The 18,688-nt window shown below is 35.5% G+C and overlaps 1 protein-coding gene across 1 annotated transcript; it reads left to right on the top strand.

Moving 5' to 3' along the window:
- Window positions 1-7,827: 7,827 nt before the first annotated feature.
- On the top strand, window positions 7,828-17,963 carry LOC306660057 (cytochrome P450 2C42-like). Its single transcript, XM_079138133.1, has 3 exons — window positions 7,828-7,956; window positions 16,207-16,348; window positions 17,552-17,963. Exons 1-3 carry the CDS (start codon window positions 7,840-7,842, stop codon window positions 17,554-17,556), a joined length of 264 nt encoding a protein of 87 aa, XP_078994259.1. The 5' UTR covers window positions 7,828-7,839; the 3' UTR covers window positions 17,557-17,963.
- Window positions 17,964-18,688: the final 725 nt, after the last annotated feature.

The following is an 18,688-nucleotide window of genomic DNA, read 5'->3' as shown; positions in this document are numbered from 1 at the left end:
CTGCCCTGGTCCCAGAAGCCACCTGGAAGCCGGGGCCCACTGCTGAGTCCTGGGCTTGGAGTTGGCTCTGTGTGGAATGGTTCTCAATGGGTGGGCCTGCTCCTAGAAGCTGGCTTTGGATGGAGCCTGCTGCTGGAGAGAGCAGGGCTGTTTGCGGAAGACTCTCGCTGCCCTGCCTTGCTCCGAGAAGCTGCCCCTGTCCGGGCCTGCTGCCCGGGCTGAGCTTCACCCAATGGGAGAGACTCACCCCGTGGCTCTATGTTGGTCTGAGTCTCTCGATACCTCCCCTTCTTGAATCCTGAGTTCTGGAGCGATGGAGATGCAGTCACTCTCTACTCCTCCATCTTGGATCTCCTTGTTGTCTCATATGTAGTTTTGATATGCATTTCCCTGATGGCTAATGATATTTAGCATTTTAAAAATGTGTTTATCAGTCAGTTCATTTTTTCTTTTGAGAAGTGCCTGTTAAGATCATTTGCCCATTTTTTATTCTATTGCTTGGGGTCTGTTATGTTTTTTCATTCCTTATATATTGTTGATTTTAATCTTTCATGAGATGAATAATTGGCAAATATTATTGCCTTTTCTGTAGGACATGATGTCTCTTCAGTCTATTGACTCTTGGGTAAGAGCTTTTCAGTTTGATGTAATCTAATTCCTACTTTTCTTTTAGCATCCTATACAAAAGTATCATCACTTTATGCATCTTGAGGTTTTTTCCTCTATGTTTTCTTACAGTTCTTTTAGGGTTTCAAGTCTTACAGTAATTTCTCTGAGCCATTTTGAGTAGAAATTTGTATGAGGTGAGAGATATGGGTCAAGCTGCAATCATCTTCATGCTCCATTTTGTGAAGAGGGTCTCATTTCTCCACAATAACTTTTGGTAACTTTTGCAAGAATTAGTTAAGTGTAGATGCATATCTTCCCTGCCCCACTTCCTGGAATCTCCTCTCTCTTTCATTGTTTTATTTGCCTGTTTTTATACTAGTACCATGATATTGTGCTTACTCTGGCTCTGTAGTATGTCTTGAACTCAGGCTTTGTCCTGCCTCCACTTTGTTCCTCTGCTCACAATTGTCTGGCCTTTGGTGCTTACAAGTGAAATTTAGGATTTTTTTTTTTTTGGTAGTACTGTGATAATTGTCTTTGGTATTATCATGGGAATTCAAGGGACCCTGCAAATTGATTTGGATACTAGGATCTAAATGCTCCAGTTGATGAGCATGGGAAGTTTTTCCAACTTTGTGTGTGTGTGTCTTCTTCAACTTCTTTCATCAGTTTTTTTTTTTTTTTTTTTTTTTTTTGTAATTTTCATTGTAGAGGTCTTTCACTTCCATGGTTAATTAATTTTATCAAGTAAAATTTAAGTCTATAGTTTTGAAGGATACTTTTTTCAAATTAAATTTGTTGATCACCTAATTGTAATTTCATTTTTATGGAGTCCCACAAATAGACCTTGTCCTACTTTAATTTCTTTCCCTATAAAAGGATATAAATGAATAAAATGATAGCCAGTATTAAAATTAACTAAACTATATTAATCTGTGGGTGACTATATGATTCAGAGAAATGTTCCAGAGGTTCACAAGGGAGTGGAATTGCTATGTAGATTAAATTTTGATGCATTTGAAAATGATGGGTGCTATTTCCTAAGGTGGGAAAATTTCCCTTAGTGTCTATCACTCCCCCTCTCTCTTTTTCTGTCTTTAGTGAAGAAATAAACAGATTCCATTCATGAATTTAAACTTTGTTTTATACAGAATTTATTTAAAATAAAAATTTATCACTTTTATTTTCATAAGTGTATGTCATGATTTATGAATGTTTACCATTTTCCTCATAAAACATGAATGTTTTCTGTTTATTAGTTTGTTCCACAAATATACAAATTCCTACATAGTTACTGTCTATTTAGTCTTTACTCCTGTTTACACATTAATCTTTCAGCTCAGGGTTGTGGCCCAAGTCTGTAATCCCAGTGGCTCAGGAGGCTGAAGCAGAAGGATCAAGTTCAAAGCCAGCCTCAGCAACAGGAAGTTGCTAAGCACCTCACTAAGAACCTGTCTCTGAATAAAATGCAAAATAGGACTGGGGATGTGGCTCAGTGTTCAACTGCTTCTGAGTTCAATCCCTTGGATGAAAACAAAACTAAACAAAACAAAATTCACACAGAAATCTTTAAGTGGTCACTATATATATATATGTGTGTATATATCTATATCTATATCTATATATATATGTATGAATGTTCCTAAATTCTTTTTCTTTCTGCATAATTCCTAATTATCTACAGTTTTATTGACAAATATGATTCAGCACTGAAATTGTATTAACAGGTATTTTTAAAGTGATCTTTTAAAATATTTTCAAAAATTGAGGGATACTGTGTGTTAAAGTGGCATAAAAAGGCAGTGGATTTGAATGGAGCACTATGAAAACTGCTATTAAACTGGCTAGAAGGTAAAAGTCAATTCAAGACTCATGTAAAAGTGATAATGACTTTTAGAATGATAACTATTTTTTATCTCAAGGGAATTTCTCAATAGATATTGCTTAGAGATTCTGCAATTACCTTTCCCTGTTATCTCAAAGAGAAACACATTTTTATGTATATTTTAATGTTAAATTTAATGTTTCCATTTCTTTAGCCTCACCCTGTGATTCCTTTATCTTGGGCTGTGCTCCCTGCAATGTGATCTGCTCCATTATCTTCCACAATCATTTTGATTATAAAGATCAGCATTTTCTCAACTTTATGGGAAAACTAAATAAAAGCCTGAAGATTCTGAGCTCCCCATGGATCCAGGTGAGAGAAAAATCCTATCCCTTCTTCCTAAGAAAACATATATGGTCTTTATTCTGACCAATATGGTCCAAGCTGTGAAGTGAGTCTGGACTGACCCCTGGAACTTCCTACTCCACTATCTTTGGGTCATTAATCCTGTACTGTCATCTTTTTAAAATGGTTTTTATTGATCCATTATAATTATTATAAGATTGGGATTTATTGTTCTATCTTCATACATGCACATAGTACAAATTTGTCATTTTCTTTCCCCCATACTTCTTGTTTCCTTCCTTTTCTCCCTTCCTCATTCCCTTTCTCTATTGTTCTGGTCTTTTTTTCCATTTTGATGAGGTCCCTTTACCTTTCCTTTTCTGTCTAGCTGCCAGATGTGAGAGAAAACATGGGACCCTTGACTTTCTGAGTCTGACTTATCTCACTTAGCATTATGTTCTTCAGTTCCATCTGTTTCCTTGGAGATGACATTTCATTCTTTTAGACTGAGTAAAACTTCATTGTGTGTACATACCACATTATCTTTACCCATCCATCTGTTGAAGTATACTTAGGTGGGTTTCACAACTTGGCTGCTGTATGTATGTATTGCTAGAGTATGTGGCTTTAATTTTTTTGATAAACACCAAGGAGTTGGATAGTTTGGTCATTTCATTGTTCCAATTCTACCCTTTTGAAGAATCTCCATAGTGATTGTTCTAATTTACAATCCTACCAAGTGTGTGAAAATTTTTTTTTCCCCCTCCACATCATATCGCCACTTATTATTGTTTGTGTTCCTGATGACTGAAATTCTAATTGGAGTGAGATGAAACCTCAGTGTCATTTCAATTTGAATTTCTTTAATATTTAAAAATGCTGTATATTTTTTCACATACATGATCAGCATTTGTATTTTTTCTTTTGAGAAATGTTTGTTTGTTTGTGTAATTATTAGTTTATTGTGTTTTTTAGTGTAAAACTTTTTAAGTTTTTTACATATTTTGAATATTAATATTCTTCAGAATGAGTAGCTGCAAAGATTGTTTTTCCCCATTCTGTAGGTTGTCTCTTCACATTCTTGTGATTTCCTTTGTTGTACAGAAGTTTTGTAATTCGATGCCATCACATTTATTAATTTTTTATTTTCTTTGTTGCATTGTAGGAATCTTTTTGTTGAAGTCAATGCTTACACCTATGAGTTAGAGTGTTCCCCTTCTCTTTTGTTCCAGCAATTGAAGTGTTTCTGGTCTAATTTTTAGCTCTTTGATGCACTTTGAGTGACCTATGAGCAGGATGAAAGAGAGGAATCTAGTTTCATTAATTTACCTATGGATATCTAGGTTTCTAAGCACCACTTGTTAAAGAAAGTTGACTTTTCTCTAATGTATGTGTTTGGCACCTTTGTCAAGTAGCAGATCACTGTATCCATGTGGGTTTCTCTTGATGATTTGTTTTCCACTAGTCTATGTGACAGAACAATGTAGTCTCTGTTGCCAGAGCATATAGCAAAATTTGATCTTGAGTTTAAGTCTGTTGCTATGGTGAATTACATTTACTGATTTCCGGATGTTGAACCAAACTTGCATCCCTGGGATAAAACCCATTTGATCATGGTACACTATCTTTTTAATGTATTTTTGTATGCAATTTGCTAAAATTTTGTTGAGAATTTTTGCGTCAATGTTCATTAAGGATATTGGTCTGAAATTTTCTTTCCTCCATGTGTCTCTCTCTGCTTTAGGTATCAGCGTGATATTGGCTTCATAGAATGAGTTTGGGAGGGTTCCCCCTTCTTCTATTGCATGGAATACTTTGAGGAGTATTGGAATGAGGTCTTCTTTAAAGGTTTTGTAGAACTCGGCTGAGAACCCATCTGGTCCCGAACTTTTCTTTGTTGGTAGGCTTTTGATGACCTCTTCTATTTCATTGCTTGAAATTGATTTATTTAAGTTGTGTATGTCCTCTTGGTTCATTTTAGGTAATTCTTATGTCTCTATAAACTTGTTGATGTCCTTGAGGTTTTCTGTTTTGTTAGAGTATAGATTTTCAAAATAGCTTCTAATTATGTTTTGTATTTCACTCATGTCTGTAGTGATATTTCCTTGTTCATTCCAAATTTTAGTAATTTGAGTTTTCTCTCTCTCTTTGTTAGTGTGGTTAAGGGTTGATCAATTTTATTTATTTTTCAAAGAATCAACTCTTTATTTTGTTAATTTTTTCGATTGTTTCTTTTGTTTCAATTTCTTTGATTTCAGCTCTGATTTTAACTATTTCCTGTCTTCTACTACTTTTGGTGTTCGTCTGTTCTTCTTTTTCTATGGCTTTGAGCTGTAGTGTTAAGTAGTTTATTTGTTGATTTTTTTCTTCTTTTATTGAATATGCTCCATGATATAAATCTTCCTCTAAGAACTGCTTTCATAGTGTCCCAGAGATTTTGATATGAGTTGTCTTTGTTCTCATTTTCTTCTATGAATTTTTTTAGTTACCTCCTGATGTCTTCTATTATCCATTCATCACATAATAGCGTATTATTTAATCTCCAGGTATTGGAATAGTTTCTGTTGTTTATACTGTCATTTATTTCTAATTTCAATCCATTATGATCTGATAGAATACAAGATAGTATCTCTATCTTCTTGTATTTGCTAACAGTAGCTTTGTGGCATAAAATATCGTCTATTTTAGAGAAGGATCCATGTGCTGCTGAGAAGAAGGTATATTCTGTCTTTGTTGGATTGTATATTCTATATATGTCCTTTAAGTCTAAATTATTGATTTTGTTATTGAGAACTATGGTTTCTTTATTCAAGTTTTTTTTTTTTTTTTTTTGTTTTTTGTTTTTTTTGGAAGATCTATCCAGTGGTGAAAGAGGTGTTTTAAAATCGCCTAGTATTATTGTGTTATGGTCTATTTGATTTCTGGAATTGAGAAGGATTTGTTTGACATACATGGATGAGCCAATGTTTGGGGCATAGATATTTATGATTATTATTTATTGCTGATATATGCTTCCCTTAAGCAATATGTAATCTCCTTCTTTATCCATTCTGACTAGTTTTGGCTTGAAGTCCACATTATCTGCAATGAGAATGGATACTCCAGCTTTTTTGCTGTGTCCATGTGCATTGTATTTTTCCCCCCATTCTCTCACCTTTAGTCTATGGGTACCTCTTTCTATGAGATGAGTCTCTTGCAGGCAGCATATTGTTGGATTTCTTTTTAATCCAGTCTGCCAGTCTATGTCTTTTGATTGATGAGTTCAGGCCATTAACATTCAGGGTTATTAATGTGAAATGATTTGTATTCTCATTCATTTGACTCATTTTTGTTTTTTGACATGATTTGGTTTCTCCTTTATTTGTCTATTCCTTTAGGCTATTTCCTCCCATTGCTGATTTGCATCATTGTTTTTCATCTCTTCCTCATGGAATATTTTGCTGAGAATGTTCTGTAATGCTGGCTTTCTTTTTGTAAATCGTTTTAGCTTTTGTTTATCATGGAAGGATTTTATTTTGTTGTCAAATCTGAAAGTATGTTTTGCTGGGTATAAGATTCTTGGTTGGCATCCGTTTTCTTTCAGGGCTTGGTAAATGATGTTCCAGGCCCTTCTAGCTTTTAGGGTCTGGATTGAAAAATCTGCTGATATTCTTATTGGTTTCCCCTGAATGTAATTTGATTTTTTTCTCTCATGGCCTTTAAAATTCTGTCTTTATTTTGTATGTTAGGTATTTTCATAATAATGTGCCTTGGTGTAGGTCTGTTGTATTTTTGTGTATTTGGAGTTCTATAAGCCTTTTGTACTTGATTTTTCATTTCATTATTCAGCTTTGGGAAATTTTCAGATATTATTTCATTGAATAGATTGTTCATTCCTTTGGTTTGTTTCTCTGTGCCCTCCTCAATCCCAATAATTCCCATATTTGACGTTTTCATATTATTCCATAATTCTTGTAGATTCTATTCATGATTTCTTACCATCTTCTCTGTTTGGTCAACTTTGTTTTCAAGATTAATATTTTTTCTTCAATGTCTGAGGTTCTGTCTTCCAGGTGTTCTATCCTATTGGTTATGCTTTCTGTGTAGTTTTTAACTTTGTTTATTGTTCCCTTCATTTCAAGGATTTCTGTTTTTTTTTTTTTTTTAGTATCTCTAACTCTTTATTGAAATGATTTTTTGCTTCCCATAATTGCTCTTTTAACTGTTGATTGGTGTGATCTTAATGCCTGCATTTGCTCTTTCATCCCATCTTTCAATGCTTGCATTTGCTCTTTTATCTTCTCGTTTGCTTCTCTGATTGTTTTAATTATGTACATTCTGATCTCTCTTTCTGACATTTCTTCTGCTGTGCTGTCATTGGGTTTCATTGATATAGCATCTAGGTTTTTTTGGACATTTTCTTCCCTTGTTTTCTCATATTGGTCAGATATCAGTGGGATTCTGAAATATTGTAGATTTCCTCTATTGGCTTGTAGTGTCCCTGTAGATTTCCCATATATCACCTCCTAACCTTCATTAGCCTGAAGTCTTGGAGAACTTGATACTGCAGTGCTTCAGAGGGAAGCTGCCCCTGGCTCACTGCTGGGTGTGGGATTTTGGGAGGGGTGTTTTCGGAAAGTCTCTTACTGGATGGACCTGCTATGAGAAACTGCCTGGGGACTGACCGGGGCTGCCACCTGGGCCTGGGTGGGTGCCTGGAAAGCCTCTCACTGGGTGGCTCTCCTTCCAGAAGCTTGCCATGGACTGGGCCAGCCGGGAAAACCTCTCAAGGCCCTGCCATTCATGGTCTGAGAAGCAGCACACTGTCCTGGCCTGCTGCCTGGGAAGAGCAGCATTCAGTGGGAGGGTCTCACCCAGTGTCTCTGAGTTTGTTCAAGTATCTCAATACCTATCCTTCTTGAATCCTGAGTTCTGGAGCGCCAGGAGGTTGTCACCCTCTAGTCCACCATCTTGGAACTCTTCCATTTGTTCTTATTTATATGTTATCAGAAAAAGTCCAGGAAGAATTTCCCCATGTGATTGGCAGCCACTGCAGCCACTGTATGCAGGAGAAGAGCAGTATGCCTTATACAGAAGCTGTTCTGCATGGGATCCAGAGATACATTGACCTCATTCCAACCAGTCTGCCCCATGCAGTGAACTGTGACACTAAATTCAGAAACTACTTCATCCCTAAGGTAAGATTGTTCTTCTCACATTGAAGTCCACAAATTAGCATTATGGTCCTAATCCTCTGCCAACCCAAGGGAGAGAAGTACAAAACTCATCCAATGAAGCACCTTGATGACCTTTGTGCTGGACAGACTAGGTCATGAAGTTCCATAACTGTTTCCTGATATCCAGCAGTGTGATTTTTCCATATTTGTTCTCCTCCTTCAACATTGTTTTTTCTACTCTCAGCTCTTTCTATTTCCAATTGAATTTTGGAATCAGTTTGTTAATTTCCAAAAACAGTCTCCTGGAATATTTTTCAGCATAATATTAAATGTATAGATTAGCTTGGAAAGAATTGACATCTTAACGTGTTGAATATTTCAGTTAGCAATATAGTATATGTTCTCATTCTTTTTGTGTTTTCTTTATATTTTCTGATAATGTTTTGTTTTCAGTGGAGTGATTTCACCATTTTTGAAGCTTTCAAAAAATTTTTTTGTATTATTATTATTATTATTATTATTATTATTATTATTTGTGGTGCTAGGGATTAACCCCAGAGCCTCCTGCATGCAAAGCAAGCACTCCACCAACTGAGCTATATTCGCAGCCCCGAAAGATTTTAATTACTTAATTAATGTTTGAGAGGTAATATAAATTTTACACTTTGAATAATACCTTTTCCAATGCAATGTTCCAGGTATTTGGATATGTTGCTAGTTCTATTTTAGTGACTACATGTCTCTAATTCTTCGTAACTTTTTAAATCATTGCTAATAATTTGTGTTTAGATCCATCTGGGTTTTCTTATGTACCTTATTCTGCTATTTGTTAATATTTGTTTTAATTATTATTTTCCATTCCCAGTGACTTTAATTTCTGTTTCTTATGTCATTGCACTAGCTGGGATTTCCAGAACAGTGTTGAATAGACGTACTTTTAATTGTTTTTTTTTTTTTTTGTTTGTTTGTTTTTAACTCTAGCAGGAGGTAAATGTTTAGCATTATACTATTGAGTGTGATGTTTTGTGTCCTTTTTGGCTGATATTCTTGACCATTTTAGGGAAGTTTTCCTTTTCATATTTGTGTTTGATGTTTTCTTATACTATATCAGTTTTTAAGAGTAACATACAGTTCTATCAAATAGATTCTCTGCATCCATTGATCATGCGTTGATGATCATGTATTCTATTGTCTTCTCCACTAAATACACATGTTGTATATAAAGATATACAGCAGTATTTGATCTTCTCCATTTTGATAAAGACTTTTTCTCTTCCCATTTTTTTTATCAGTGCATTATTGTTGTGAGGGGATGTGTTATCACATATATATTCATGCACACAATATAACATTATAATTTGTCCAATATCACTACCTAGCCTTCTTATTAATGTTTTTGGCAGATTTTTCACCAACTTTTCCCCTTGATATTACTTTGTCATATTACTGTCAAATAATGCTGACTTCATAAAATAAAGGAGACTGTATTTCCTTTGTTGATATTATTTTTATCATATTTCTATCTTCCCACTTTCTTTTTTGTGGTCTCTTAGTTGTATCTTTGGAATGCCTAATAATATTTGCTTAAATACAGTTATATAAGCAAACCTGCAATGTCAGATGATGCTCCCCTTTTTCCAGAAAGAATTCTTTCCTTCCCTACTAGATAGTCAGAGTCTATTACACCTCCTGCCCTCACTAAGAGTTGTTGACTAACAGGGATGAAAAATGACTGCAGTTATCAGTCCACCTCCCAGTTTTCCCTAGCTGTGTAATCTTGGAACCAAACATTTTCTGAGCAACTTTCCAATGAGCATAACATAAAGTTTCTTTATTTATTTAGGTCAGTATGCTCCTAGCTACTCTAGATCCTTCAAAGCCAGAACATATTACTAATGAAATTGACAAAAAGGTAGAACTAAATGTGGTGTTTTCATGTTGTAGAAAGGATTATAATTTTATTAAGTTTAGAAATATTGTTTTCTTCTGGAGAAAATGGAATGGAGAACTTTTTTGAGAGGTGATAGGGCTTGACCTGATGATGAAAAATTTCATACAAGGTTTAGATTTTTTTCAATTCAATTTGTTCTCAGCAAAGAATACAAGCAGGAGACCATGTTATGTCTAATCTCCTTTGAGTGTAGAGGGCCCAGCGGTTAAGGAAATTATGTTTTCCCTTCTGTATGGTACAATGAAGGGAATTGCACCTGCATGCCTTATTCTAATGACCATCTTATGAATTACAAAAATAAGTTCTGTTATCACTCCCTGAGGTGGACAGTTAACTCATACTAGACAAAGGTGCCAAAAACATACAATGGAGAAAAGATAGCCTTTTCAACAAATAGTGCTAGGAAAACTGGAAATCCGTATGCAGCAAATTGAAATTAAATCCCTATCTCTCACCCTGCACAAAACTCAACTCAAAATGGATCAAGGACCTAGAAATTAGACCAGAAACCCTACACCCAATAGAAGAAGAAGCAGGTCCAAATCTTCATCCGGTCAGCTTAGGACCAGAATTCCTTAAGTGATTCCCAAAGCACAAGGAGTAAAACCCGGAATCAATAATTGGGATAGATTCAAACTTAAAAGCTTTTTCTCAGTAAAGGAAACAATCAACAATGTGACGAGAGAGCCTATAGAGTAGAAGAAATTCTTTGCCACACATACTTCAGATAGAGCACTAACCTCCAGAATGTATAAAGAACTCAAAAATCTTTACACCAAGAATACACATAACCCAGTCAATAAATGGGCTAAGGAAATGAGCAGACACTTCACAGAAGATCTACAAGCAATGAACAGATAAATGAAAGAATGTTCAACATCTGTAGTAATAAGAAAAATGCAAATCAAAACTCCCCTAAGATTTCACCTCACACCAAATAGAATGTCTATTATCAAGAATACAAGCAACAGTAAGTGTTGGCAAGGATGTGGGGAAAGGTGAACTCATACATTGCTGGTGGGTTGCAAATTGGTGCAGCCACTCTGGAAGCAGTATGGAGATTCCTTAGAGAACTTGGAGTGGAATCATCATTTGACCCAGCTATCCCACTCCTTGGCCTACATCCAAAGGACTTAAAATCAGCATAGTGCAGTGACACAGCTACATCAATGTTTATAGAAGCTCAATTCACAATAGTAGATTGTGGATCCAACTTTGATGCCCTTCAATAGATGGATGGGTAAAGAAACTGTGGTATATACATACAATGGAATATTATTAAACTATAAAGAAGAATAAAATTATGGCATTTGCAGGCAAATGGATGAAGTTGGAGAATATCATGCTAAGTGAAATAATCCAAACCCAAATACTCAAAGGCTGAATAATTTCTCTGATAAGTGAATGATGATACACGATTTTAATGGGGGATGGAAGGGAGGCAAGAATGGAAGAAGGATGGATTGTATAGAGGAAAATGAGGGTGGAGAGGATGTGGAGAAAGGAAAAATAATAGAATGAGGCAAGCATCATTACCCCATGATCACACAAATGGTATGACTCTACCTTGTGTACAAAAAGAGAAATGATGATCCCATTCGTGTACAATAAATTAAAATTAAAAAAATTAAAAATAAAAGCAAGATTCATCTATGATATAAAGTATTAATATTTTCTCAGCAATTCACATGATTTTATTAGAAGAATATTTGAATCTAAATATTAGTATTAAATATGATTTAAAAGTTCTAATCCCTCTTTGTTTTCTTTCTTTTATTTTTTTGGTATTGGGGATTGAACCCAGTGGTGCTTTACAACTGAACTAAATCCAGGCCCTTTTAAATTTTTAGTTTGAGACAGGGCCATAGAATGTTGGTTAGGTTCTCACTAAGTTACTGAGGCTGGTCTTGAACTGCATGTCCTCATGCCTCAGCCTTCCAAGTCACTGGAAGTACAGGCATGCATCACCATGCTTGATTTCCTATTGCTTCATATTTTATAAGCCTAGAACTCATAAAATAGAATGGCCATTTAATTTTTTAAAAATGCTGTATTTTTATAGGTGAGAGAATGAATTTGAATGGGTTGTGATTTGTTACTTATTGGTCTGAGCTGTTTCCACAGAACTTCATAAATGATAGAAATATTCTGTATCTATGCTGCCCAATGTTACTTGACTTTAAATTTGTTGAATTTTTTATTTGACTTAATTGTTCACTAATTAAATATGTGTGGCATGAGGTCTTTGTGTAGGACAGCACTTATCTCAGTAATTTCTCAAATAGGATTCAGTATCTTTCATCATTTTTGGATGAAGGGCAACAAAATATTGTTAGATAGAAGCAATACATTCTAGTGTTCTATAGCACACTAAGATAACTTTACTGTACAGCCATTGATTATGTATCTTATAAATAATGAGGAGAGTGGTTCAAATGCAACCAAAGAAAAAATAATGTGATGAAAATGCTACTTATACTGATTTGATCTTTACATTCATGCAACACATCTTCACACCATAAATAAGCACATAATTGAAAAAGAAATCCTCCAGACCATAAAACGTAGATCACACAAAAATCCATTTTGGTGCTGTCTCATTTAGTGGCCAAAACTGAATAGAATTGTGGTGAATCATTGATATTCTTTATTTTATCCCATTTTCTATAAAATATGTATTTATTTTGCTAAAAAATTCTTGTGTTTAATTCTATGATATTATCCTACATTATGCCATTGGAAGTATCATAAATATCCATATTGCATGTATCATGATGCCTTTCTAAAATGTTAAAACAGTGTGACAATGGAGCAATTGCACCTCTAAGACAGAGGTTCATAGTTGAGGACTGAATCAGACAGGTGGCATATAATAAAACTGCCCCCTCCAGACACACACACACACACACACACATACACACATAATCTGGAAATGGCTGATAAAACATTTTGAGAAGGATGATTTCCTCTGAGATGTGAAAGGGTCAATGATAATTACTGAGGTAAGAGCATGTCTCTTGTGTTGGGAAGTTCTTATTTCTGAGACAGGAAAATTCAGAATCAGGATCACAACTGCATATGTAGGGCAGCGGGTGAAAGACATGTCACTTGTGTGAAAGGGTATTTCCCCTCTGTCTTCTAAACAAATCAGATACTGCCTTCTGTCAACTGTATCCAGAAAATGGATATCAGGCAGCTACTTAGAAATGCAAGTCACCTTTACTAAGAATTTTCTTATCCGAGGATCAGAAGGACCTTAGTATCAACTCTGGCTCTAAAAATCTTAACTATTATCTTGGGTAGATTTGTGATCCCTTTGAGCCTTGGGTTTCTCATTTGCTCACGGTTGATAATACCTTATTTGTTTCCCTATGATTCTGTGAGAGTTGACCAGGTAACATCTGCAAAATAAAAGCTAAAACTAGGGGATATCGTTTTCATCCAAATCTCTAATGCAAAGGCTGAGGAAGCATTATGTTGTATCAATGAGCAGTTTCATGTGTTGTTGGCAGAATTCGAAACTGGAACATCCATTTTGAAGAACTATTTGGCAGTATCTATTTAAGTAAAAATGTAACACAGTCAGTGGGCACATACCTATAATTGCAGCATTTTAGGAGACTGAGGACGGAGGATTGCAAGTTCAAAGCCAGCCTCAACAGTTTAGTGATGCCCTAGCAACTTAGCAAGACTCTATCTCAAATAATAAAAAATAAAAAGAGATATGGCTGGCAATGTGGCTCAGTTGTTCAGCACCCTCAGTTCAATACCTGGTTAAAAAAAAAAAAAAAAGAATGAAAGAAAAAAAAAAAAACAAAAGAAAAGAAAAAGAAAATATAAAATGTATATTGTGTGATGTAGAAATTCTAATTTTTGATATATACACTAAGTGCAAACAGGAATGTCCAATATGTGCTCATTACAGTTGTTTCTCACAAAGAAATTTTGCAAATTGCCTAATGCTTATCAGCAGTGTAATAGGACAGTCACAGTATTCAGCATGTAAAATGTGACTGTAGGCATAAGATAAGGCAGTGCCTGAATTTTTTTGTCAATGCAAAATAAAAATGCAGCAGACTACCTTTAATTTGGGGGGAGAAAAGATCAACAGGAGTTGCATAAAGCTGTTGCATACAGGTGTATTTGCCTTATATTAATAGAACAATTATGAAGGAACATATCACTGATTGGTGGCAACTGTGGTTTATGAAGAGTCCAGATTGTGTTCTGTGGTAAAGTGAGAGGAAAACTTAATTTTCAGCATATATTCATTTTGATACAATTCCTTATTCTATATTTTTATTTGTGGTTTTATGTTATACATGACAGTAGAATGTATTTTGGGTGCTCTTCAACAGAAGAATGGATAAAGAAAATGTGGGATATAAATGCAATGGAATACTACCCAACCTTGTTCTATTTTTGAGGGAGTTCTAAGTAAAGTAATGTAAAATAAATTCCTTCACTTTCTTTTTATTTGCAGTGTTTGTGATCAAATCCAGGTTCTTGTGCATGCTATGCAAGCACTCAATTACTAAGCTACATTCCCAACCTACCATTGAGTCTCTTATGTATACCATCCAATGAGTAGGAACAAATATTTGCACTGCTGTATCCACAGAAAAATTAAACTGTAAAACATTGCTGGGTATGAAAGGCCATGCTACTCAGGAGGCTGAAACAGGAGGATGGCTTGTGCCCACAAGTTTGACACCAGCCTAAGCAGCACAGAAAAATACTTTATTTATGGATAAAGTATTTCCATCACCCATAAAGTTTCTTCATCCTCCTATTACACCCAATCAAACTTCCTCACATCCAGGCCCTGGTGACCATGGATCTGATATCTATACCTAAGGTTCTGATTTATCAAGAAAGTCATACAATAGAATATGACATACAACAATCCATAATAAATCATTTATCTCTGGCTGTTTTATCTTCATTTATTTTTCTCCAATACTCTTCTTATTGATCCAACTTTTTAAAAATTTTTATTGGCATATAATAATTTTACAGAATAATATATTTCATTGTGGTCAATTGATTCTTGCACATAAAATAATTTGATCAATTTCATTCCCCAGTATCTTCCTGTGCCCGCCCCTCCCCTCTTCCTCCTCCTAATCCCATCCCTATACTTCAAGAAACATTTGCAATCCCAGGATCCACTGCATAATTGAATACAGTCCTCTATTTATTCTAAGTACTTAAAGTCAGCATACTAAAGTGATACATGCATATCCATGTTAGCAGCAAAATTCACAACAATCAATACATGAACCAACTTGGATATCCATCAATAGATGAAAGAATAAAAACATATGGTACATATACACAATAGAGTTTATTCAACCATAAAAATGAAATTGTGCCATTTTCAAGAAAAGAGATGGAAGTTGAGAGTTATGTTAAGCAAAAAAGTCAAACTCAGAAAGTCAAGGGACACATACTTACTGTTACATATAGAAATTAGGGGGAAAAAAGGAAAAAAAATCAGTGAGGACTTCATTAATATTGAATGAAAATCAGTGCAGAAGACAAAAGAGACCAGAGGGAGTTTGGAGTGAAAGAAAAGGGGAAGAACAAGGTAATGATACTGACTAAATTACAATGTTATATTACTTGCAAATATGAATGTAAAACAAAAAAATCACAGTATTATGTATAATTGTAAAGTACCAAAAATGTGTAAAAAATAAACATTTTCACATGCTAATTTTAAACAAATATGGAACATTTTAAAAACTTTGGCCTTTATATATAATTGTCAAAATTTTTGCAAATTATTATTTTTTTACTTATCATCCATTTTGCATTTGGGGGGACTAGGATTCATCTAAAAAAGTGAGAGATTCACTCACAGTTCTAAGAAAAGTCAAATTTTGTGATAATAGTAAATACATTAAGTTGGTTTTGCTATATGTTATTTTCCTAGAAAGAATTTCTAAACAATATCCTGGATATTTCAACAGTCAAGGAGACAAATTTTAAAGCAGAATCCTATACCAGATGTGTGAAAACTGATGTGATAAAATAGAGTATTGATTAGGAGCAGACATCAGCATCCAAACATGTTGATGAGGAGAAAAGAAAATTTGGAGCTCAAGTAATCAAGTACTCCCTATGTCAAATGCTACTGGGGACATTTTATCAATGTCCTAGTCACTGACCTTAAACTTGCATTTTATTACTTGGTTGTCAAGTGGAAATATCACTGCTGTTCTTTGGAAAAAGGCTTCTTATCTATAGACCATAATGTTTGGACCAAGTTCTAAGACTTCTTTACAACTTGGTTTATCTGTGTCTATTCATTGCAGGAAACAAGCATAATAACATCTCTGACATCTGTGCTGCATGACAGCAAAGAATTCCCCAACCCAGAGAAATTTGACCTAGGCCATTTCCTGGATAAGAATGGCAAATTCAAGAAGAGTGACTACTTCATGCCTTTCTCAACAGGTAATAAAACTTTATTTCCACTGGGACTTCAGTGGACCAGGCACCTTCGTGCGATCAGTTAAACCTGCACAATGGTCATTTTGGAGCTGGTAGAAATGTTCTTTGCACATGATCAAGAGCAATACTCCCAGTGCCCATACACTGTCCAAGATCAGGCTACATCATCAATTTGCTTATCGGGGCTTGGGGTGAATTGACCTAGTTCTTCCAAAGTAAGAAACCTGGAGAGAGGGTCCATTGAGTCATGCCTTAAAATACAACACTGTGCTCCCAGAACACCTCTCAGAAGATGAAATTCATCTCAACTGTACTCATCTTCCCTGTGAAAAGTATCTAATTCCACAACTTTGGTGAATCCCTTCCATGTGGTGCCTCTCATTCATCTGCTGAGCTCTGGGTATGGTAAGTATTCCCAGCACACAATAGGTCAGAAGAAGTGTCCCAACTCATTATCCAAACAGATTGATAAGGAGATTATTATAATCCAATATGACTAGTCCTGTGGGAGAAAGAGAAAGGATTGGCTGTTCATGACAGCAGAGGAGAAAATGCCTCCTGCCTGTTCTGCCATACCACATAGTGAGGCATAAAATGGATTGAGTGGCATTCAAAGAGAAGAAAGGACACTAGAGTTCCCTAATAAGAGGCAAAGAAAAAGAATTGAAGAGAGGTAGGGCATTTTTACAGAAGCAAATGACCATAGGAGTAGGATATTTGTTTCTGATTAAGGATACCACAGCCTTCTGACTGGTGAATGACAGTCAGCAAATCTTGAGAGTGGACAGATTATACTTTTAGGAACCAGAGAACCCTGATCTCCCTGCATCCTTAATTGTTGGGACACAGGGCCCTTCACACCTAAAGTGTGTGCTGAATCTCTGACATATCATGGCCCAAATTTATTCTTTGGCTCTTCAGGCTTGTGTTTAGGTTTTGCACTATAGACACTCATATGACAAAGACTAGCCCTTCCTTAATAGAACTCCTATTTCAGAAGGCTAGACAAATAGTGAGTAATGATTTAAATAATACAAGCTTCACTGCTGAATAAGACCAAAGAGGATAAGACTCTAGAGCCTGGTGGAATCACAAACAGTGTTAAAGAAAATAATATTTGATCTAGGATCTGAGAGACTTTTGAAGTGGATCCTGGGCAAAAGGAACAGAATGAGATAAAGCTTGAAACTGCATTCTATGTTTAAGGCTGATGAGACTCATTGGATCAGATGAATGGGAGGAGAGATTATGGAAATCAGACTGAGAACAGAGAACACAAGTAATCAATGTGTGTTTCTGGGAAAAGATTGATGGAAACATGAAATGTCAAAACAACGGTTTTAATGTGGGTATGGTTAATTTATTTCTTGGAATAGAGCTGATGCTCAATAAATATTGATGAAATGAGCAGTGCTGATAAATTATTAGGTGGATAACAGGTGTGTGCATCCTTCTATCTAATCAGCTGTCCTTTATATTTACTCATTTAAAAATTTTTTATTTGTAGATGGACACAATAGATTTAATTTTTCATCTATTTAATTTATTTACATTTATGTGGTACTGAGGATCCAACCCAGTATCTCACATGAACTGGGAAACTCTACTACTGATCTACAACACCATCCATGTATTTATTCTTGGTCTGTCAATCCATCCATCCATCCATCCATCCATCCATCCATCCATCCATCCATATCCATCCAATAATTTGAGTGACTGTGTTTTTCTTGTAACAGTCAGTTGCCAGGGGGTTTGTCTCTGTGCCACCTGCATACCAGATCTGCTTCATTCCTGTCTGAAGAAGAGCAGTCTTTTTTGGCTGCTGCTGTGGTGTCATCTGGACTCTCCTCTTTGGGGCATGTCCACCTCCTTCCCTTTCAGGCATGACCCTGTGACCTGCTTCTCACCACACTATTTCTTTGAATTCCAGTGAACATCCAACCCCACTGGAGAGAGTGTCCTCAGTTTTCACAAAGGCATGCTTCCTGTTCCCTTACTCCAACACTTGCATTACCCACTCTGTATTTTAACACATTAGTGGCTTTTCACTATGCCATCACTTTAAACCAGGAAGAATCTGGGGGACATTATGGGAAGTGCAATAAGTCATGCACAGAAAGACAAAGTCACATGGTTCCAATTTTCCAATAATATAAAAACATCAAACCCTTAGATTAGTGATAAGTAATGGTTAATTGAATTTGGGACCGGTGAGAATGTGATTGGATGGAGAAAGAAGAGACGCTAGTTAAAGGTTCAATGTTTAGGGTAGACAGGAGGAATTAGTTTTGATGATATAGTGTAGAACATGGTACCTATTATTAATAATGATTTGTTGCA

The sequence above is a fragment of the Sciurus vulgaris genome, assembly GCF_902686455.1.
Source record: "Sciurus vulgaris genome assembly, chromosome: 4".
In the NCBI taxonomy this organism is placed as follows: Eukaryota; Metazoa; Chordata; class Mammalia; order Rodentia; family Sciuridae; genus Sciurus; species Sciurus vulgaris.
The sequence above is the reverse complement of the archived record's forward strand: the minus strand, read 5'-3'. Positions and strand labels throughout refer to the sequence as shown.